Source organism: Canis lupus, chromosome 7 (assembly GCF_011100685.1).
Source record: "Canis lupus familiaris isolate Mischka breed German Shepherd chromosome 7, alternate assembly UU_Cfam_GSD_1.0, whole genome shotgun sequence".
NCBI lineage: Eukaryota > Metazoa > Chordata > Mammalia > Carnivora > Canidae > Canis > Canis lupus.
The window spans coordinates 31,856,123-31,877,650 of NC_049228.1; the positions used below are offsets into that span (position 1 = coordinate 31,856,123).

The window sequence follows — 21,528 nt, forward strand, 5'->3', positions numbered from 1 at the left end:
TAAGTTATGAGGCTTTCCTAGTAGCCCAGTGAAGAATGATGAAAGCATTTGAACCAGCATAAGGCAGTAATGGAGAGAATAGGTAGATTTCAGAAGCATTTAGGAGGTAAACAAACAGGATATTAGGATAAGGAGAGGAAGTCCAGGGTAACCCTCCTGCTTTGGTGTGAGTTACTTAGGTCAGATCATGGTGCCACCAATAGAAGAATAAATAAGGAAGTAGCAAGTCTAGAGGAGGCTGTGATGAATTCTAAATGAAAATATTGATATGTGAGAAAGTTTAATGTATGAGTCTGAAGATATAGGTATTGGACTGAATGTGGATTGGCTAGTCACAACTTGTGAGAGCCTGTTCTGGCAGAGTGAGGAGTGCTGGGGAATGTGGGCAGAGAGAACCCTGCATATGTCTAACTGGTCTTAAGTCTTACTAGGCCTGCTTGTTCTTCACATTTGATGGGAATAATGAGTGCTAACAGTACAGTTCCCCTATATTCTCCTGCTTAGACAAGCTAATAACCTGGAAGGAAAAGAAAACTATATTTAATAAGAGAAAAACATATTTTAAAGAGTGGAATTTCAAAGTTGCCTTGAGGAATTAATTGGACAACCTCACCTTAAGAATTGTAGTGAGAAGTATGTTTTCCTGATTCAGACATTTATCTGCCCTAAGTTTTGTCTTTCACATATGTGCTTTTTAAATTTTGATTTCTTTTTGCCAGTATCACCATAATGGCAGGAGTTTCCTCAGAAATTTTCTTAGAAGTACTTCCTGATTAACCCTTGTGGGATCTGTAGCCCACTAAGGCATTTACGATGGCATGGACATAGAAAATAAGCTCTCGAGTCAGGCCAGGATTTCATTTATGGGTCTGGTACTTATTATCTGTGGATGCATCAGCAAATAAGTACCCTCTGAGCCATTATTTCCTCACCAATAGAATGGAATAATGTCCACTCTTACTAACTTCTTCTTAAGGATTAGGTTAACTAATAGGTTAAAAGTATCTGCCATCCAATAGATGTTCTGTAATTATTGATTTCTATACTAACATTAGCAGTTATCATTTGTTGTTATTTGTAGGAAATACTGACATATTGCTTTACTGTCTGCCAAGTACTACTTGAACACTTTGTATCGATTAACTGATATGATCCTCGTGACAGTCCTGAGAAGTAAACATTAGTGATGTACTCATTCTACAGATGAGACTGAAGCTTAGAACTTAAGGGACTTTCTAAATTTGCACAGTTTGGTAGTGACCAAACTTGGATTATAGATTCTTAAGAACTTTTTATAGTCCCCCAAAGTGAAGACTTGATCATAGACTTCTTATGTCAGTATTTGGATGTTTCCAAAATATGTAGAACATATATCAATTAATGTGGTTAACAGGGATTTTTAGCAGTAGCTAATATGTTTTAAAAATTGTTTTAATACTCCATTAATACTGTGACATTTTAAACAATGTCTTTCTCTGATTTCAGCCTGTGAAGTTGAGGCGGGGAAAGTATACCAGGTATCCTCAAAAGAGCACATCCAGCCTTTCAAAGAAAACATGGAACAGTTTATTATTCAAGGTAAATTCTAAAGAGACATGTTGCATTTCCCTTTTTTTCCCCCCCGCAGAATGGTAGGTAGAAAGCATTTTTAAAAATATGCATTGGTTTAAAGCAGATTATTTTGACATCACAGAAAAACAAATTATGTTTAATCAAGAGTCATACAGGTGTGAGTAGCAATTTGGTAAACATTCTACTATGGATAATTATCATTATTGTTTTTTAATGACAGTAAATGTACTAGGTTAAAATAGCACCTTTTTATAAAGATATTAAAATTTGTATGCTTTTTGTGATAGAAAATTAGACATTCTTCTGAATTTTAACTATGTTTATGACTTCAGTTCAACTTTGTATTTATTTAGTTTGTCCAAACATTGAGCCAAAAAACAAAGTATATTTATGTTTTCCAGATCTTAAAACATTACATTCTATTTTTTGTAGGATGTATAAATACCTCTAGATATTTAACACCTTTTTTCTAGAAAACTTAAATACTTAATAAATATCTTATTGACTCTTCCTGTTACATAAGCAAGGATGAATAATTTCAGAAAATATATTTAAAAATTGTAGGACAGAATATCTATTAAAAAAGTCTTGTTTGGGATGCCTGGGTGGCTCAGTGGTTGAGCATCTGCCCTCGGCTCAGTTCCTGATCCTGGAGTCCTGGGATCAAGTCCCACATCAGGCTCCCATAGGGAGCCTGCTTCTCCCTCTGCCTATGTCTCTGCCTCTCTCTGTGTGTGTCTCTCATGAATAAATAAAATCTTCAAAAAAATAAAAATAAAAACATCTTGCCATTTTAAACATACAATTATATCAAAGCATTTATTACTCAAAACATTTCTGCTTTGGAATGTTACATCTCCTCTGAAGATCAGATTTGTGTCATGCCATGCTCTCGAAAGTTCTTGTTGTCAGGAATTTTCCTAGAGGCAGACATGGCTTCAGACTGAGGCCAAGTAATACTCTGAAGATTGGCTCCATCCTGTGTTTATTAGGTTATGGTTTTTATAGGTTGTTCAAGTGTCATTAATGATAATTTACAATGAATGAGTCGTATTGGAATTTGATTAAACATTAAACACACAAAAAACCATTAAACAGCTTATTTTAAAGATGGGAAAATGCTATTTAATCACAAGACAATCATGAAGATTGAAACAAAACTTTGGTCAGATTCATAAATCAAAGGAATTGTTATTTCTAAATTATCAGGTCCTCATGACTTAGAGTGGAAAATCTACTTAGTAATTCCTAAATAGTCCTTGGGATAAAATCAGAGTCCTGTAGTTGGTTATATATTAGAGGACACTATAAGCTCACTACAGTCTTAATGGTGAATAAAAATGAGTTTTGCTCTCTTCATTCAGTGAGGTTTTAGGATCAAGAACATGCAGTTTTAGAGGACTATATAGGTAAAGGAAGAGATAATCTTTTTGCTTATGTGATAAAGGAGTCCTTAATTCATTAACTCAGTAAAGAAAGAATGAATCTTTCTTCATAGTTCTTCTTCCAGTACTTTCTGGTGACCTTTTTATGTTTGTCCGATTCAAGTGTTCTATGATTACATGTTCATTGAAGAAAAATTTGAATACCTCCTATGTGCTTAGCCATTCTTTTGGCTCCTGAGTTATAGCAATGAATAAGAAAATATACATTATCCAGAAGACAGACAATGACAATAGCACATTCTTTGGAACATTTTATGTAGATCAAATATGTCAAAATGTAGAAGAAAAGAGTCCAGCTTTAAACATGAGTACTTACGAGCCTATATTCAATGATTTCAATCTATAAACAATAGATTTCAAAATGTTTCTCTTAAGATAAAGATATTAGAATATATCCAATTTATTTTTTGGTCCCATGTGCCCTCTAGTTATCAGTACATATTCTGCAATTAGGTTTATACTCTGAAAAATGAATTCCACCTTAGTACAAATAATATATGCCAAATCTTTGCTTATAATTAGGACTTTCCTCAATAATAAATAGTATTCTTACATTAACCTCTGTGTTCAGATTACCTTACATAGGTAATATTAATGTTTTATATATCCCATCAAAGTCTTTCTAAATGTGCCACATTTCAAAATCTAAAATCTCTCTTCAGCAATTAGGAGACTATGCCCAATACTGGCCAAACATTTTTATTGCATTAGCTGCCACAACATTATAGAAACATCTCTTATCCTCATAATTCAGTTATTGTGTGACCTATGGACACAGAGTAACAGTCTTTGGATTTCATCTAGCCCTACGATCCAGTGATTCATCCAATTTTTTACTCCCTGCCTTCCCAGTTTTCCTCAAGCCAAGATTTTTATGGTCTCTGCTTGAATATTTCTTCCTTGGGAATGTCCTCACCCCTGTTCTAAAAGAGGCCGATTTAGAGAATTGAGTCCTGCCTCTACAAGGCATGTATTGTTTGTAATGGTGCCAGCTATGTATGATCTTTGGGAGAATTGAAGTGCAATCATATCAATTAATGATATTAACACTAATAAATAAGTGTTTGAATTATTTATTGAATTATGTCCTGAACTCCACCCAGCATCATTTCTCCATAACACTTAATGTTTTCTACAGTTGTATTATTTATTTGCCTCTCAACAATGTAAGCTCCATTAAGAAAGCATCCTTGTTTTGCTCCCAGTTATGCTTATACCTAGAACAGTGCCTGGCATGTTGTACACACTGTCCTGCTCACCTGACAAAACCCAACAGCCCTCATTAAACCCAATCTCTTTGCACCAGGGTAGCTCAACGTTTTTTTGTTTTTGTTTTTGTTTTTGTTTAATGTGGGAGTGGTCTGAACACCAACTGGTATCATGTAGAAGTCATGACCACAGACCTACTGTTAGAACTCATTTCTTTTTTTTTTAATTTATTTTTTATTGGTGTTCAATTTACTAACATACAGAATAACCCCCAGTGCCCGTCACCCATTCACTCCCACCCCCCCGCCCTCCTCCCCTTCTACCACCCCTAGTTCATTTCCCAGAGTTAGCAGTCTTTACGTTCTGTCTCCCTTTCTGATATTTCCCACACATTTCTTCTCCCTTCCCTTATATTCCCTTTCACTATTATTTATATTCCCCAAATGAATGAGAACATATAATGTTTGTCCTTCTCCGACTGACTTACTTCACTCAGCATAATACCCTCCAGTTCCATCCACGTTGAAGCAAATGGTGGGTATTTGTCATTTCTAATGGCTGAGTAATATTCCATTGTATACATAAACCACATCTTCTTTATCCACTCATCTTTCGATGGACACCGAGGCTCCTTCCACAGTTTGGCTATCGTGGCCATTGCTGCTATAAACATCGGGGTGCAGGTGTCCCGGCGTTTCATTGCATTTGTATCTTTGGGGTAAATCCCCAACAGTGCAATTGCTGGGTCGTAGGGCAGGTCTATTTTTAACTCTTTGAGGAACCTCCACACAGTTTTCCAGAGTGGCTGCACCAGTTCACATTTCTATTCAGCACTTCTATAAGATTGTCCTTGCAAATTTGATTTTCTCAATTTCTGAGATTTGTTCTTCTATTTTCCTCTCAAACCTCCACAGGCTTTCTCTTCTGCTTCCTCATGACTCTAATGATAACCTCATTTTATCCTGGGATGAGAAAACAGATGCTGTTATACAGAAGCTCCCACACCTCCCCACCACACGTTTACAAATTTGGCTGAAGGATTTGGGCTTCATCCTGAATCCTTGGGGACCAGACGTTTAAAGGCTTAGAAAGTTTACACTGGCAGCAAGTAGGATGGACTCAATGGAGATAGATCAGACTTGGAGGCAGGAGTTGTAAAATTGGTATGAAACATTGTTAGAGAAATGAGGTGGCCTTGTTCTAAGGACATAGTGTTAGTACTGAGGAGAGGACATATTTAAGGAGTAATAATAACATAGAAGAAAAAGTAGGGGATCCGTGGGTGGTGCAGCGGTTTGGCACCTGCCTTTGGCCCAGGGCGCGATCCTGGAGACCCGGGATCGAATCCCACATCAGGCTCCCGGTGCATGGAGCCTGCTTCTCCCTCTGCCTATGTCTCTGCCTCTCTCTCTCTCTCTCTCTCTCTCTCTCTCTGTGACTATCATAAATAAATAAATTAATTAAAAAAAAAAAAAAGAAAAAGTACTTGGTGACCGAAGAAACTTAGAGGTGATGCATAGGTGTCTAGATTTCGGTTTTCTGTGGCTGGGGATTGGTGGTGTTATCACTAGGATAGAGAATGTAAATATAGGAAAAGATCTGAATAGATAGCATGACCATAAGTGGATAACATGACCATAGAGCAGGTGGATATATGCCTTAGACATGGCAAAGAGTACAAATGGAGGACTGGGCATTGTAAGCCAGGTGATTGTTGAGAAAAGAAAAATAGACTCAGGGATAGAATTCTTAAGGAGGATACATTTATAGGATGAACAGAGGAAGCCATGACAGGTGTTAGTGGTGAGTTTAGGTAGAAAGAAAAATAAGAGGCTGTTGTGATGGAAGCCAGAATTAGGAAGAGTTTCAGAAAGGAGGGAGTGATAATAGTAGTTACTGGATGGAACATTTTTCTTGGATCGATAGAGACAGAAACCAGTTTTCTGAGCATTTAACATTTAAGAGAAGTGAGGATATAGAAGGGCACAATTCTGCAACAATTTTAAAAGTTACTGTAGGATATTATAATGTGCATAACTGTTAGACAACTGTTGTTACTATAATTTAGCTTATTTCTGATTTATGCCAACATATGTGATGATTTTATTTTTTTGGATGTATTATGATGAAAACTAATTAGTAATCACCTGACTCTTATTGAGCCTTTATCTACCATTTTTGTTAAATTTTCTTTTGTGCTGCTTCTTTTTTAAATAGAAAACGAGAGAAGAAGTAAATGAGACAACTAGGGAATCTCATGCTAAGCTAATATTTCTTTCAGAACTCAGCACTCTTCCTTCATTTTAATTTTTCCTCTTTCTATTTGAATCCAAGTTGTATTATGGACAAAGTATGCACATGAAAACCATACTTCGGAGCTAAAAGTAACTTAGATCTAGTGGATTGTCTTTATAGGTGTCTGAGTATGGTAAGATTGCCAGGAAAGAAATACCATCCTAATTCTATGCTGTTGGCCTCCACAGCCTTTTTACTCATATGATATATTTTGATAAGTATATATTTTAAAACTCAGCCCAACTGTGTTTTTAAGTGAATGGCAAATTTTGTAAAAAGGTAGTCCCCCGCTATTAAATGAAGTCAAGTCCTTATTGTGATTTTATAAATCAGAAATGGCTAATGATATTTTTATTAGCCTAGTTCTCTATATCCCCACCCCCTCCCTTCCCAAACATTTTTTCCTTAAATGAAGCAAAGTAAATTATAGCTGAACTAGAGGAATAGAACCAAAGTGAAGATGCATATATCTGTAATCACATGCTTATCATTACAAGGGTATTGAAACCTCAACTTTCAATATACAATCTTTAGTATTGGCAATTCTACGATTGAGAATGAAGGGATTGGGAAGGCAGTAGCACTAATCATGCCAAAGACTTAGATGAGAAGTCTGACAGAAGTATCTTCAACTGGAAACAGTGCCCATGGCATCCAATAAGCAGTACTCCATATTCAGCATGAGCATGTTTGGTCGTGTTTTAATTTCTTTTTCTGAAAATATAATGAGAACACTTTTTAGTGATGACAAAAAAGGTGTATCTAATTTTTGAAAGTCTTTCATTGACCATTTAAAATAAAAAAAGAAATAATTGTCATTTAAGCACTCATCTTTTTAACTTATTCATATAACAACAATAGTATTGAGCATTCATACCAATTTGTTGTAGTAAAGAATTAACTGAAGTCGTTTTGTATTCCACATGATTTTAATTTCATAATTCTTCAGAACAGTCTTAAGTAGCCACTGTTATCCTCATTTTCCAATAAGAAAATGAATGCTCAGAGGGCTCGATACTTGACTAAAATCGTGAAAAGAGATGGCAAAGTCATGTTAGAACTGAGACTTTCCATAAGAAGCTTTAGCTATATTTTATTTTAATTTAAACACTATCATTCAGGACTCCAGGAGGTAGTGGATAAGTCAGTTGTGTAATATCAGGTGGTAGAAACCATAATGCAGAAAAAAATCACATGTAATTAATAATTAATTAAACCCATAAGTCATAATCAGAAAGTGCAGACACTTCTATATTCATGCAATATGCATGCTGACACTTTGTACCAGATAGACAAAGCTCTTTCCCCTGGTATATTGATAAATGATGATTCCATTGTACTGCTCTTGTCACTCTTAACACAGAAGAAGCATAAATTTGAAGTGATTCTTCTGAAAAGAAGAGTAGTCTATATTACTACTTCTCTCTGAGGGTTAGATTTCCACCAGCCGCAGTCATTCATTCTGTGTCGTGGATGAGAAATGATCAAAGAGCCTCTGAGGAGTGGTGGGAATTGATTCCATATGCGATTTGCTAACAACTACCTCCTGCATATTTCTACTTAGATGCTCCCACTGATGCCTCATACTAAACATCTCCATAATATGTTCCATGCTGTATCCTCTGCACTCAGTATATAACAGATTCCAAATAAATGTTTATTTCATAGATAAATGAATGAAGGGATGACTTTATCAATTCAGTCAAGCCTCTCAGGTCCTCTGCCCTTCCTGTATTCCTTGTTGTTGTGATAGAACCCCCATCTGGTTGTCCATAACAGGGACTTTGGCCTCATTGTCCATTTTTTAGTGGATGATTACAAGAAATAATTTTTAATAATGCATGAGTTTATTATAAAATTCAGGTATATAATGAAATGTAAATCATCTTACTATTACTTTCCTCTATTTGGACAATGTTCTATCCTTCCAGAGGTAATTTGTGCATATACATATACATATACATATACATATACATATACATTTGTATTTATATATATTTTACCAGTGGTTAAATCCTACTTGTTGTTTTTGTCCCTTGGTTTTTCATTTTTATTACAAAATATTTTATCTTTATGTGTATTTTATATTTATATATAATAGACATAGCATAAATATACATGGATGCATGCAAGTTATAATTTTGTATGTTTTATGTTCATTTTTTATATAACACAAAACAACTATATCTTATTATTCATTATTTGCTATTAAGTATGTTTTATAAAGTTGCCACAATACTGAATTAATTAACACTGAACCATTACTCATAGGAGCAAATACAAGGTTCAGTTTCTTTCAGGATCTGGTTACATTGGTCTCATTTTCATCAATCAGTCAACATACAATATTGTTTTTTATGTGTGTTCATGTTTTTTTATTAAATAGGGTTTATTTTTCTCAAGTTTATGTGTGCTTATGTTTGAAGACACCTCGTTTAATATACATTGTTGATTCATAGTACCTTGCCAACAACCAGCAGCATCATAATTGTACCGGAACCAAGCATATCTAACACATGTACTTTCTCTGTAAGACACGTCACAGACTTTTGTGTGCTTAGGAGCGAGCACTAGACAGCACTATAGCACTGTATTGATGGCCATTTTGAAAAGATAAATTACCAAAAAAAAAAAAGGAAAAAGACACCAAAATGCAAGAAAAGTCACAATATAGACTAAGAAAAAGACATTAGTTTGTTTCCCAGAGTTAGGAGTCTCTTATGTTCTGTCTCCCTTTCTGATATTTCCCACAAACTAGGGGTGGCTAGAAAGGGAGGTGGGCGGGCAGGTGGGGGTGACTGGGTGATTGGCACTGAGAGGGGCACTTGATGGGATGAGCACTGGGTATTATTCTATATGTTGGCAAATTGAACACCAATAAAAAATAAATTAAAAAAAAAAGAAAAAAAGACATTAGGGTATTTGAATCATCGGGCTCCTAGACAAAGCTTAAAAAAAGTTTTAAATGTTTTAAAGTGTTTTAAAAAGTGATTAGTTCCGATCTACACTTGTATCAGCTGAGTTCTAGTTGTATCAAATACTTGTCAGCATGTGGGCCTTAGATACAACAAGTCTATTATTTAAAATGATATTCAACAGAGGTTTTAATTTGCATTTGATTTTTTTATGAGAGGTTAGTATATTTTCATGTCTTTATAGTTGCTTTGTCTTCTATGAACTACCTTTTGAGTCTTTTGACTGTTTTTCTGTAAATTATTTCTCTGTCTTTTTCTTATTGAATTATTAGGAACTCTTTATGTATTTAGGATATTAAAATGTTGCAAGTATGCATATCTCCCTACTTTGGAGATTCCCTTTCCACTCTTCTTGTGCTGACAATTGATGAACAGAAGTTCTTCATTTCTGTATAGTGATATTTATCAACCTCCCTCTTGATGAGATACAATTTTTATCTTATTTAAGAAATCTTTCCATGTTACAGGGTCATAAAGATATTGTCCTATATTATCCTGTAAAAATATCATAGTTTTACTTTCAAACTTAATCCTTAACCTATCTGATTTTTATGTATGTGTATAATTGATTTTAATGCATGGTCTATAAAAGTCAAATTGATTTATTTTACATAGATAATGTTTTAGTCATTGAGTACCATGTAATGAATAAGCCATTCCTTCTCTTCTAAAATGCAGTGCTATTGTGTCATGTACAAATTTTATGTATATGTGTATGTTGTTTTTCTGGGTTTTCTCTGTATGATTGCATTGGCCTATTTCCAGTATTGATCTACATAATGTAACCTATTACTATCTTTTTTTCTGTAGCCTTCTAAGAATACTTGAAATTTGATTAGATTTCCATTTTCTTTAAGAGCGTTATGCCTCTTATTGTTAACTTATTCCATGTAATTTTAGAATCAAGTTGTCAAGTTCCACCAAAAATAAAATTCTGTTAGGATTTTGAAACCATTAGGCTATACATCAGCTTGGAGAGAACTGACATCTTATGAATTGAAACTATGAATATGAGGAAGACTAGCATCCATTTATGCCTCCTTTAAAGTTGGTATAAAAAGTTGTACAATTTTCCTTAAAGGCCTTTACATCACTTTTTTATAGTATATTCCTAAAGATCTTATTTTTTACTATAATACATTTTGTGAATTGCATGTCCTATTAGTCTCTGAAGATATTTAAAATTCAAATAACTATTGTATAAAGCTGTTACATCCTAGAAACTTGGTGAACTCTGTTATTAATATAGTAATTTGTGAACTTTAAAAAGTTTTCTCATAGAGATCACTATAAATATTGTCCATTTTATTTCTTAGTTTCTTTTTTTCTGGCTGTGTTGTACTGGCTGGTACCTTCAGTATAATATGGACAGGAAGCATGGAAATGTCCTATTGCAAAGAGGTATGGTTAGAGGAATGGAACTTTGTAAATACATTACCACTGATTGATGGTTTTCTTCTCACTCAACATTTCTCCTCCACTATGTTGCAGATTATATTCTGTACCTTTATTCTTTTAATGCATACCTTTGATATTTCAATAGGATTCTTTAACAAAATCTAAGGTTTAGGGATCCCTGGGTGGCGCAGCGGTTTGGCGCCTGCCTTTGGCCCAGGGCGCCATCCTGGAGATCCAGGATCGAATCCCACATCAGGCTCCCGGTGCATGGAGCCTGCTTCTCCCTCTGCCTATGTCTCTGCCTCTCTCTCTCTCTCTCTCTGTGACTATCATAAATAAAAAAAAAATTAAAAAAAAAATTAAAAAAAATCTAAGGTTTAAAATATTAAAAGTCCCTAGAATGCTTCAACTATAACCTCATCCATTTATCTTAAATGCCATTCTTTTCCAATGTTTCAGTATCATCTTCTGTTTTGTATAAATAATACTTTTTTGCTCACCATACCCTCATACTATGCCTTCCTTCACAACACTGTCTTTTTTGCTCACCTTACCCTCATACTGTGCCTTCCTTCTAAGATGATTTTTCTTCTCTTTGAAGAACATTCTTTAAAAGTTAGTTTGGTTTGAGATTCTGGATTGTAGACTCCTTTTTTTGTCTGTCTTGAAATATACATCACGTTATTTTTGAGAGATAGGTCTGCTAATTATAAAATTCTGGGAGGAAAATAGTTCCTTTCAGGTCTGGGTGCCTTAGACTCTTCCTATCATTGGGTTAGCAACTCTGCTTTGTCCAATTTTTGTGAATTTGTTTCTAATCTAAGTTTTCTCTCAGGCTCTTTCATATTTTCGATTTCTCTTTATGTTTGTTTTGGCTAATCATCAGGGGGCACTACCAACTGAGAACTATTTTAAAATACATTCTTCCCTTGCATTTTAGGATCACATATTGTGGATTGAGGCCCAATGCAGAGTGATTGCCCATTTGGGATTATGGCTTCTCATGTGGGAGGTTTTCCCCTCCCACAGATCCACGGGGAAATGGACACATTTTCTCAGTGTGTACTTTACTGAGGTATAATGATTTTCAGTTTCCTCTTCACTGAGGGAGGGAGTGTCTCTTTGGACACTTTTGAGAATTCTAGTCCTGTGCAAAGTGTCCCTCCATGGCCTTTCAAACTACAGCTCTAAGTTGCTGGATTTAGTGATGTCCCTAAGTCAGTGCCCTTTTACACCCCTTTGGAGTCTTGCTTCTGTTTGTTTTTATGGCCTCAGAGAATTTTCCTTATTTTCCAGCCAACTCAGCCATGCATTCAAGTGTTTTTTTTTTTTTTTTTCCTCATGCATTCAAGTTTATTTTCATCCAGTATCTTTGTGGGCTTTGTTATAAAACTTTGATATCTGGTCCTTAGTATGGTTGAAAATAGAGGTCTATCTTGGATTTTTTTCAATTAAAATATCTTTGAGATGATTTTGTATCAGTACATGCTTCTTAATGACTTTATGGTATTTCATTATAAAAATGCATCATTTACTTCCTCATTTTTTTTTTTTACTTACAAATCTTCTTTCCTACAGCATTGATTTCAAAAGAGAAAAATTATAGAGGATAAACATGCACATTTCTCATATTGTATATGTGTACAGGATATTCCTAAATATTAGTAAAAGCAATTTTGGCCTTATTCCCTATGCCTCTGTTTCCTATTGTTCTTCCCAAACTTGCTTCTCTTGTCTGCACATGACTGAATCCTGTATATTTTCTCAAACATATCAGCTTCTCTCAAGCCCCATTGCATTCACCATATCCTAGCTCAAAATATTTCTTGTTTCTATAATGCTAGCCCCCTCCTAAAAGGTCACATTTTTCCTTGTTATCTTCATTCTGTTGTAGCACAATCACCAATGAACCTCGTAATAACATATTCTCTTCTGGAAAAGATTGAATTATGTTCAGTACCATGATTATTAATATATATAAATGATCATTATAATTTAGATCTATTTAAATTATATCTAATATATTTTAAAATATGTCAAATATCTTACCCATATTTAAAATATATTCCTTATTTGCCCTCCATATTACATAATAAACTATTAACTGCATATTTTTTTATAATTTAACCTCAACTTTCTTTCCATAGGTCCTGGGTGCTTGGAAAGGATCCACTATGAGAATCCTGACCAGATTGTTATGTTCTTATAGCAGAAACCCAAGTACATTCCTTAACGGATGATATGGCACTTTCTAGATTTTTTGAAGAAAACTCAGCTAGAAATGGAACTGATGACTATTACTTTTAAAATCATAAACATTTTTTGTTAAAGCATTTCTGGTGTAGTAAAACCAAAGAATCCTTTTCTGTAATTACTTAGGAAATAGCAACATGTTGATGCAGAGGGAAATACTCATAAATTTAACCATTTCGAATTATAAAGATTTTTCACTAATATTTAAAAATCTGTCAGTCTATTAGTTTTCTGCTTGACAGGTTTTTTTGGAGGTTACTTGGGCAACAGGACTATTAGCGACATTAGAATTAAGGAAGTATGTCCATATAGGATGTCTCTGATTATCTGTGTCTACTCTGAAGATGTCTACACTTATGAGGCATAGATCCATGGCACATAGGAGTGCTCAGGTATGATGACCCCTCTCTCCACTGTAAAGGAATAAAATTTTTGTGAGATACTCATAAAGCATATTAATCTAAGAGAGAAGTCATCTGACCCAGATGGCAAATGATATCCTCTCATGTGCCACATCTAATAAGTTGATGAATGGCTTCTTGGAGTCTTGTTTGGAGGATAATTCTTAGGTTTTTAACTGGATTCTTGAATTTTAAAGAGTAGCTTGAGTAATTAGCTTTGTTCTGATTAGTGCTTGTGTAATGCACCTTTATCTATTTTTTAATTTTAACCTAAGTGTATATTAATATTTTAAGTGGGATTCATTGAGATTGTATATAGTTAAAATTTTTCTAGCCAATTTGAAAATCCTTGCTTTTGAATCAAATATTTGAATCACATACATTTACTATAACAGTCAAAATAGTTGCTTCATTCACTCTCTCTTAAATTTGTCTTTTGTCTGTCACACTATTTTCCTTTTTAAAGATTTTATTCATTTATTCATGAGAGACACAGGGAGAGAGAGGTAGGCATACAGGCAGAGGGAGAAGCAGGCTCCATGGAAGGAGCCCGATGTGGGACTCGATCCCGGGGTTCCAGGATCACGCCCTGAGTGGAAGGCAGGCGCTCAACCCCTGAGCCACCCAGGCATCCCTATTTTCCTTTTTATCTCTTTTCCTGCCTTCTTATGGATTAGTTGAGTATTTTATTTGTATACTTGGCTTATTAGCTTCATCTTTTTGTTTTCTCTTTTTAGGGGTTTTTCTAGGATTTACATTGTACTTCTTTAATTTATCACAGTCTACCTTCAAATAATTTTATTCAATTTCAAATATAATCTAAGAGCTTTATGACAGTATATTCCCACTCTCCCTCCTATTGTGTTGTTGCCACATTTTTACTTTCATATGAATCATAACTAAAATAATATATTGTTTGTACTTTTGCTTTTAACAATCACTTGTCTTTTAAAGAAATGTATAAATGAGAAAATGTCTTTTATATGCTTCCACATATTTAGCATTTCTAGTTCATTTCTTATGTAGGTCTGCCATTGCCAAACCTTTTAGCATTCGATTGCTTACAATGTTTTATATATTTGTTTTTTTCTTCATTTTTGGTAGGTCTTTTCACTGGATGTAGAATTGTCAATTGACAGATTTGTTGTTTTGTTATGTTTTTTCTTATCACACATCAGGATATTTTTCTCTTGTGTTCTGTTTGTATAATTTCTGATGAGAAATATGTATTAGTTTCCTATTGTTGCTATTTTAAAAATTACCACAACTTTGTTCACTTAAAACAACACAGATTTATTATCTTACAGCTCTGGAGATCAGACATCCAAATGGATATTGTTGAGCTAAAATTATGATGTCAGCAGGGCTTTGTTCCTTCTGGAGACTCTAAGGCAGAATCCATTTCCTTGACTTTTTCAGATTCTAGAGGTTCCCGCATTCCTTGACTCTGGGTTTTCTTGCATCTTCAAAGTCAGCAATGGCTGATAAAATTTTTCTTATGCTGTATCACTTTGACACTGACTTTCTTGCCTTTTTCTTTCACTTTTATAAGGACTTTGTGTTTACTTTGGGCCAATCTAGATAATACAAAATGACTTTTCATTTCAACATCAGCTGATTAGCAACATTAATCCCATCTGCAACCTCAGTTCCCCTTTGACATGTTACATAACATTCACAGATTCTGGGGATTAAGACATAAACATTTTTGGAAAGCCATTATTCTGCCTCCCACAAAGTCTTTGGCAATTTTTATTTTTTGTTCCTTGATATGAAGTATTTCCTCCCACTTGTGGCTATTTTAAAATCTTGTGTTTATTGCTGATTTTTTTAAGATTTGGATTATAATGTGCATTTTTGTGTATATTTATATATATTTTTTATTGTTTGGAATTAATTGACCCGTGGGATCTGACAGTTTTTATCAGATTTGAAAAATCTTTGACCAATGTTCTTTTATCTACTTTTCTGCCCTGGCTCTCTCCTTTTCTTTCACTATTCCAATTTCGTCTATGCTGGACTGTCGACTATTGTCCCAAGGTCTTCAAGTCTTGCTTAGTATTTTCAGTCTTTTCTTCTGTATGCTTCAGGTGGAATAGATCCTATTGTTATGTCTTGAAGTTAATTCTTCTTTGCTTCTGAAATATCTAGCTTTATGTTATTTTCATTTTTAAGTGAATTTCATCTTTTAAAAATATTTTATTTATTTATTCTTGAGAGAGAGACAGAGACCAAGAGAGGCAGAGACACAGGCAGAGGGAGAAGCAGGCTCCATGTAGGGAGCCTGATGTGGGACTCAATCCCGGGACTCCAGGATTACGCCCTGGGCTGAAGGCAGGTGCTAAACCACTGAGCTACCCGGGCTGCCCATGAATTTCATTTTTAATTCAAGTCAGTTTTTCATTTCAGATACTGTCTTTGTTTCATCTCTATAAGTTCCAATTGGTTCTTTCTTTTGTATCACCCATTGTTATATGCTGCACATTTGTGTCACCCAGAGTTCATATGTTGAAACCTCACCGTGTTGGTATTAGGAGGTGAGGTTTTGAGAGGTGCTTAGGTTATGAGGATGGAGTCCTCATAGATGGGACTAATGCCCTTGTAGGAAAAGACATGAGAGAGCATGCCTCTCTGTTCTGTGGTATGTGAGAATGCAACAAGAAGTTGCCTGTCTCAAACCAATAAGAAAACTCTCACTGGAACCCTATTGTACAGGCACTCTGATCTCAGACTTTGGGCCTCCAGAACTTTGACAAATGAATGTTGTTTAAGCTAGCAAGTCTGGTATTTTGTTACAGCAGTCTGAACAGTCTGAGACATCCATATTTCTGCTATGTTTATGATTTTCTTTAATATTTGAGCATAGTTATAATGATTGCTTGAATTTTAATGCTTTTATTTGTTACTTCATCTCTTGTTATTCCTGGTTCTTTTTCTATTGATTTGTTTATCTTCTGATTATTGATTACATTTCCTGATATTTGATTGGTCTAGTAATTTTTTTATTAAATCTAAGGCAGTGTTATTGTTGACTGTGTGGATTTTGTGTATTACTCTAAAGAATATTTGGATTTACTTGTGTAGATAATTTAAATTACTTATTTCTCAGTTTGATTCTTTAAGTCAGGTTTATGAACTTTTCTGCAGCTAGTTTATTTTTTGCAGCAGTGATAATTCAGTCCTAATAAGGTGCCTCCACAATCCCCACCCCACATCCCCTGCTGGGGTCTCCAGTAGCTATCCTGTCTCAGGTGGTCAACAACAGCTGTCCATTCCCAATTTGAAACATCTCTTGGCTCCCTGTATGAGCTCTGAGAAATATTCAGCTTATAGCTCCTTGATTCTTTGCTTTGACTAACCAAGTCTTTGCTTTACTCTATATATGTGCCACCTAATACTCCGCAAAAATTCAAAGAGACCTCAGTACAAATTTCTGGCCTTCTTTTCTGCAAGGCCCTTTCTTCTCTGGCTTTCTGCCCCATAACTTTCAGCTACTTGACTCCCCCAAATCCTATCTGTATTTCCTCAACTCAGCAAGACTGACTGGCTTATTTGGGTTCCCTTTCCAGCCCCACAGTCTGGAAATTGCCTTTAGACAGAAATCCAGGAAGATTTTAGGACTCAACTAGTTGGTTTATTACCTTCTTCCAGAAAGGAGAGCCTTATGCTGCCAGTTGTCTAGTATATGAGAACTGTTGTTTCATATATTTTATACAGTTTTCTGGTTAATTACAGAAATAGGTAAGTTTAGTTTTTGTTAATAAAATCCAGAAGTGAAAATCTCTTTCCATTGGTTTAAAGTGAACAAAGTTCAGTCTCCTTTGCCTCATTTGTTATGCTATCACACCATAAGAGGCAGAATCTGTCTCTGTTCCACAGCTTTTTGGCCAACTATTTTCCATTATGTTTCCTGTCTTGTCTATATTATATCCTTTCTTCTTGAAATCCTGTACTCTGTAGCACTTATGTCTGTTCATTTTTTCCTGCTGTTTGTTGTTTAAATGTCCTCTGTAATCTCTACTTTTTTCATTTGACTGATGCTTGTCCACCATTATAGTCCTGGCTCAGCATTTTGCCTTTCTCTTTTCCTTATTAACATCTCTCCCAATAGGTAAATGTTTCACTTAATTGTTCTTATGACTGACTTGGCAGTATGGCTCTGGGGTCAGACTGTGTGAGTTTGAATCCTGTATCTTTCTCTTAATATTTCTGGATTTCTGATATGTTGGGCAAGTAGTTTATTTTTATTTATTTTTATTTTTTATTTTTTTGGGGGGGCAAGTAATTGAACAGCTAATTTTCTTCTTGTAAAATGGGAATGATTATAGTGCCTTTCTTATAGGTTTTATTATTGTGGATTATTATATATAAAGAATTAGAATGGTAATGCCATCAGCTGTATCTGTATTCTCATTGAGCTTCCTCTGTAATGCTTATTTGCATGATGATTTGTCCCTCTCCTCAAACATTTTCTTGAAAAGAAAGATGCTGTAATAGTTATCCACACATTAGCCCCTAACAAAGTATCCAAAACATACTGGATGCTCAAAGTTTGGTTGAAATATTGTAACATTAAATCATGTGGCTTTTGTTTCTAAGATTGCAGCACCCTAACCTTTCTACTGTAATTGTTGCATTGTGTGGGTGAGTAAAGTTGAGAGGAAGAGAAAATACATCAGGAAAGATTTTCAGATTTTTAGTTTAAGCAGTTTTGCATTTTGATATTTTGAATTTACAAATTAGAATTAATTAATACTGCATTTAATATGGAAAGCTCAGTCTTAAAGCATGCATTTACATAGTTTTGGTTAAAGACTCAGAAATTTTTGTGTTATTTGAAGGGTGCTAATTTAAGTTAAGGTTAGAATTAGAGAGAGGGTGTTCTTAATTCATCTTCAGTGAGGTAGCTGTTACTTGATAAAAAAAGAACAGGATTTGCTACAGATCTTTTGCTTATGCTAAGATTAGTGAAAGTTTATGAGAGATTTACTTAGAATATAGGTAGAATAATATGTAGACTTTGTGATTTTATTTTAAAAATTACGTGGTGTAAACAATATTTCATTTAGAAATCAATAGCTATTTTATAATGTATTGTTCACAGAATGTGAAACTCATGCATGCACATTACGTTTTCCCATGTCGTTTTCACTTTAGGTTTAAAATAAAGATTTAGATCCCTGGGTGGCGCAGCGGTTTGGCGCCTGCCTTTGGCCCAGGGCGCGATCCTGGAGACCCGGGATCGAATCCCACGTCGGGCTCCCGGTGCATGGAGCCTGCTTCTCCCTCTGCCTGTGTCTCTGCCTCTCTCTCTCTCTGTGACTATCATAAATAAATAAAAATTTAAAAAAAAAAATTAAAAAAAAAAAAATAAAATAAAGATTTAGAAAGGAATTTCACTGAGGACCACTTCAATAACTACATCAGCCTGGGTGATAATAGCACATAGCTTTCTTGTATTTTAGGTTTGGCCAGAAGCCACATATATCAAACTTTTAAAGTATGCATCATTTACTATAGTATGTACGTTTCTTGAATTTTTTTAGCAAGTACCTATTCATTATGTTTACAGATACCTATATTCCTAGGGACACAAATCGTATATATTTTTATGCACAAAATAGGAGTAACCCTCAATATTGACTCAAAGTTGGCTGTGGACTATTGCAAAGGCCAAGTTGTAATTTTATACTCTAGATATTGTTTTTCTTCCTCCCAGGAATATCCTACAACATTTGTTTTATTGTCCTAAGAACATTTGCAGCATCAAGGAAGGAATGCATTGAGAGTTAGGTATTTCTTTTGCTGTCTAAGGAAAGAAATTCTGATATTCATTTACTCTCTGACATATATAAACTGCCTAAATTTACTTGACTTTCAGTTCATTGTCTGAACTGACAGTGTCTCAAACTGTCCAGAAGCAGTGTCTCAAAAATCTCAAAACCAAAGCAATATATCTGCAATTAAATGACAACTTTAAATGACTCAGAAGAAAGGCACTGCATGTCTAAAAAATAACCCATACTGGCTGCACTTAAAAGCAACTGAAATGCACATTCATAGCTAATTATAAACAAAAACTAGTTAACACTTTAAATAAAAGGAAAAATAGCAAAAAAGATTTAGAGCCTAGACAAGCAGATGAAAGGGTTCTAAGTTGCCTTCCATCTGATATTACTCAAATGCAACTCTGTCTCCAATTACCTGGGAATATGTGGTATTCCCTCATGAAAGCTCCAGATCAGAAAGGGCGTCCATTCCGTGCCTCTGCTTACTCACAGTCATTTGGAACCAGTTCAGCAGAAATATTTAACATTGCAAAAGAGTCTGGAGCCAGACAAGCGACTACAGACGCTAATCACTGGGTCAAAATAGTAACTTAGTAGGACAACAACTGCCAGAAAATATTTGTGGAAGCAGAGATTTTAGGGAGGAAGTATTTGTGCTGTTGGAGAAGCTATCACTGAATGCCAAAGTGCTGAAACAGAGTCATTAAAACACTTTTTAACCACTTGCAGGTTTGGGGACATAGCAATGATCATGCCAATGGCCTCTGCTAGATTTGGATTTGAAGGGTAATCTTATGCCCTAGCCCTAAAATAAATAAAGAGGGGAGGGGAAACTAACCAAATAAATAAATAAAGGCTGCCTGCTAGAAAGTTCAGTGTTTATTTTATTTTATTTATTTTTTTTTCAGTGTTTATTTTATTATATGATTTTAACCACAAGCTTCCTCTGCCTCAAATTGCCACTTACTAGTTTTTGAGATTTGGGGAGCAGAGGGAAACCATCACTACAACAATTAGAATATTTTGATTAATATCTAAGACCCTATTTGCCCCTGAAGTGCACCATTTGTTTGATCCACTTCTGTAAGGTCCATTTATTTCTACACTTTTAGATTTTAGGTCTGTTAATGTGAATTATGAATATTCTCTGGCGATTATTTCTCAGTAGAAACCACTAATTATTTGCACTACATTGCACTTTTCTTCCCTCCAGTACCAGTATAGGATTAATTGCTTTATTCCAACATTTCATTTCTCTTCTCCGTACTTCAGACTCTGTTTTCAGGATATCGAGTCTCAGAACATTTTCTTGGCAGTGGAACTTAGATGAGGATGGTTGCCCATAGTATATATATGGAGTAAAAAAAAAAAATGTTTGCTTTAGAGGAACACTACAGCCTTTGAAAATATCATCTTATCTTTTGAATTTATGTAGTTTCTCCCTAAATTTACAAAAGGTATTGTCTTATTCCATACAGCAATTTCATTTACTGCTGTTCTTCAAAAAAGGTACTGAGAAACTGTTAGCCTCTGCTTGCATTATAAGGATATAAGGATTGGGAGTTCTCCATTATAGGCCTATGACAACCCCAACACACACCAAATTAAGTAGAAGTAAAAAACAAAGATATTAAATACAGAGTTACTCCTTGATTTTTGTAAAAGTGTTTGAGTCTCCTGTGATACTTCTTGGTCCATAACTTCTTTATATTGTTATAAGGAGGCACGCTTATCTTAACAATATATGTCTCATTCTGAATCTGGGTTCTATCTGTAGAAGCATAAGAAGAAGGTATTTGGTGCTCCTACAATGGAGAAGTATTTGCATATCCCAATCCTTTTTTATAGTCAAGGTAATGTGGAGAGGAAAAGAAAGAAAAATTATTACCTATGGAGCAGGTGATTTATACATTATTTAATTAGGCAACTCAATGTAAAAGAAATTATTACCCAGTTTTAATGATAAAGAAAAGTTATTAAATCAAACGTGATTACTAAGGTTATTAAAGTCTCACATAATTTAGTGGCTGATCTAGAACTCATATATTGGTCTGTCTGACTCTGAATATCATGCTCTAATTCCAAACAGAGCCCGATGGGATCTGAAAACAAGAGTTTGAGTGGTAAGAACCTTGTCAAGGAAGTGTGGCTTTTTCATAAATGATACAAGAGAGGTAGTTCCCAGAGATTG

General features: G+C 34.8%; 1 protein-coding gene and 1 long non-coding RNA gene across 5 annotated transcripts in view; one reads left to right on the forward strand and one right to left on the reverse strand.

Moving 5' to 3' along the window:
• The window catches only part of FMN2 (formin 2), a 370,776-nt gene that overhangs the window by 269,526 nt on the left and 79,722 nt on the right, over positions 1 to 21,528 (forward strand). For all 4 annotated transcript variants that reach the window (XR_005362164.1, XM_038542664.1, XM_038542668.1 and 1 more), the window contains one exon: positions 1,486 to 1,578. Coding sequence is in view for 3 of the 4 variants with exons in the window: in XM_038542664.1 (XP_038398592.1) it covers positions 1,486 to 1,578 (93 nt within the window). In the remaining variant the exon portion in view is untranslated. The remainder of the gene's footprint in view (positions 1 to 1,485; positions 1,579 to 21,528) is intronic.
• Positions 6,907 to 19,904, reverse strand: LOC119872535. The gene is made up of 4 exons (XR_005362166.1): positions 19,753 to 19,904; positions 7,807 to 7,911; positions 7,399 to 7,543; positions 6,907 to 7,235 (listed from the first exon to the last, which is right to left on the reverse strand). It is a non-coding gene; the product is annotated as an uncharacterized LOC119872535 (long non-coding RNA).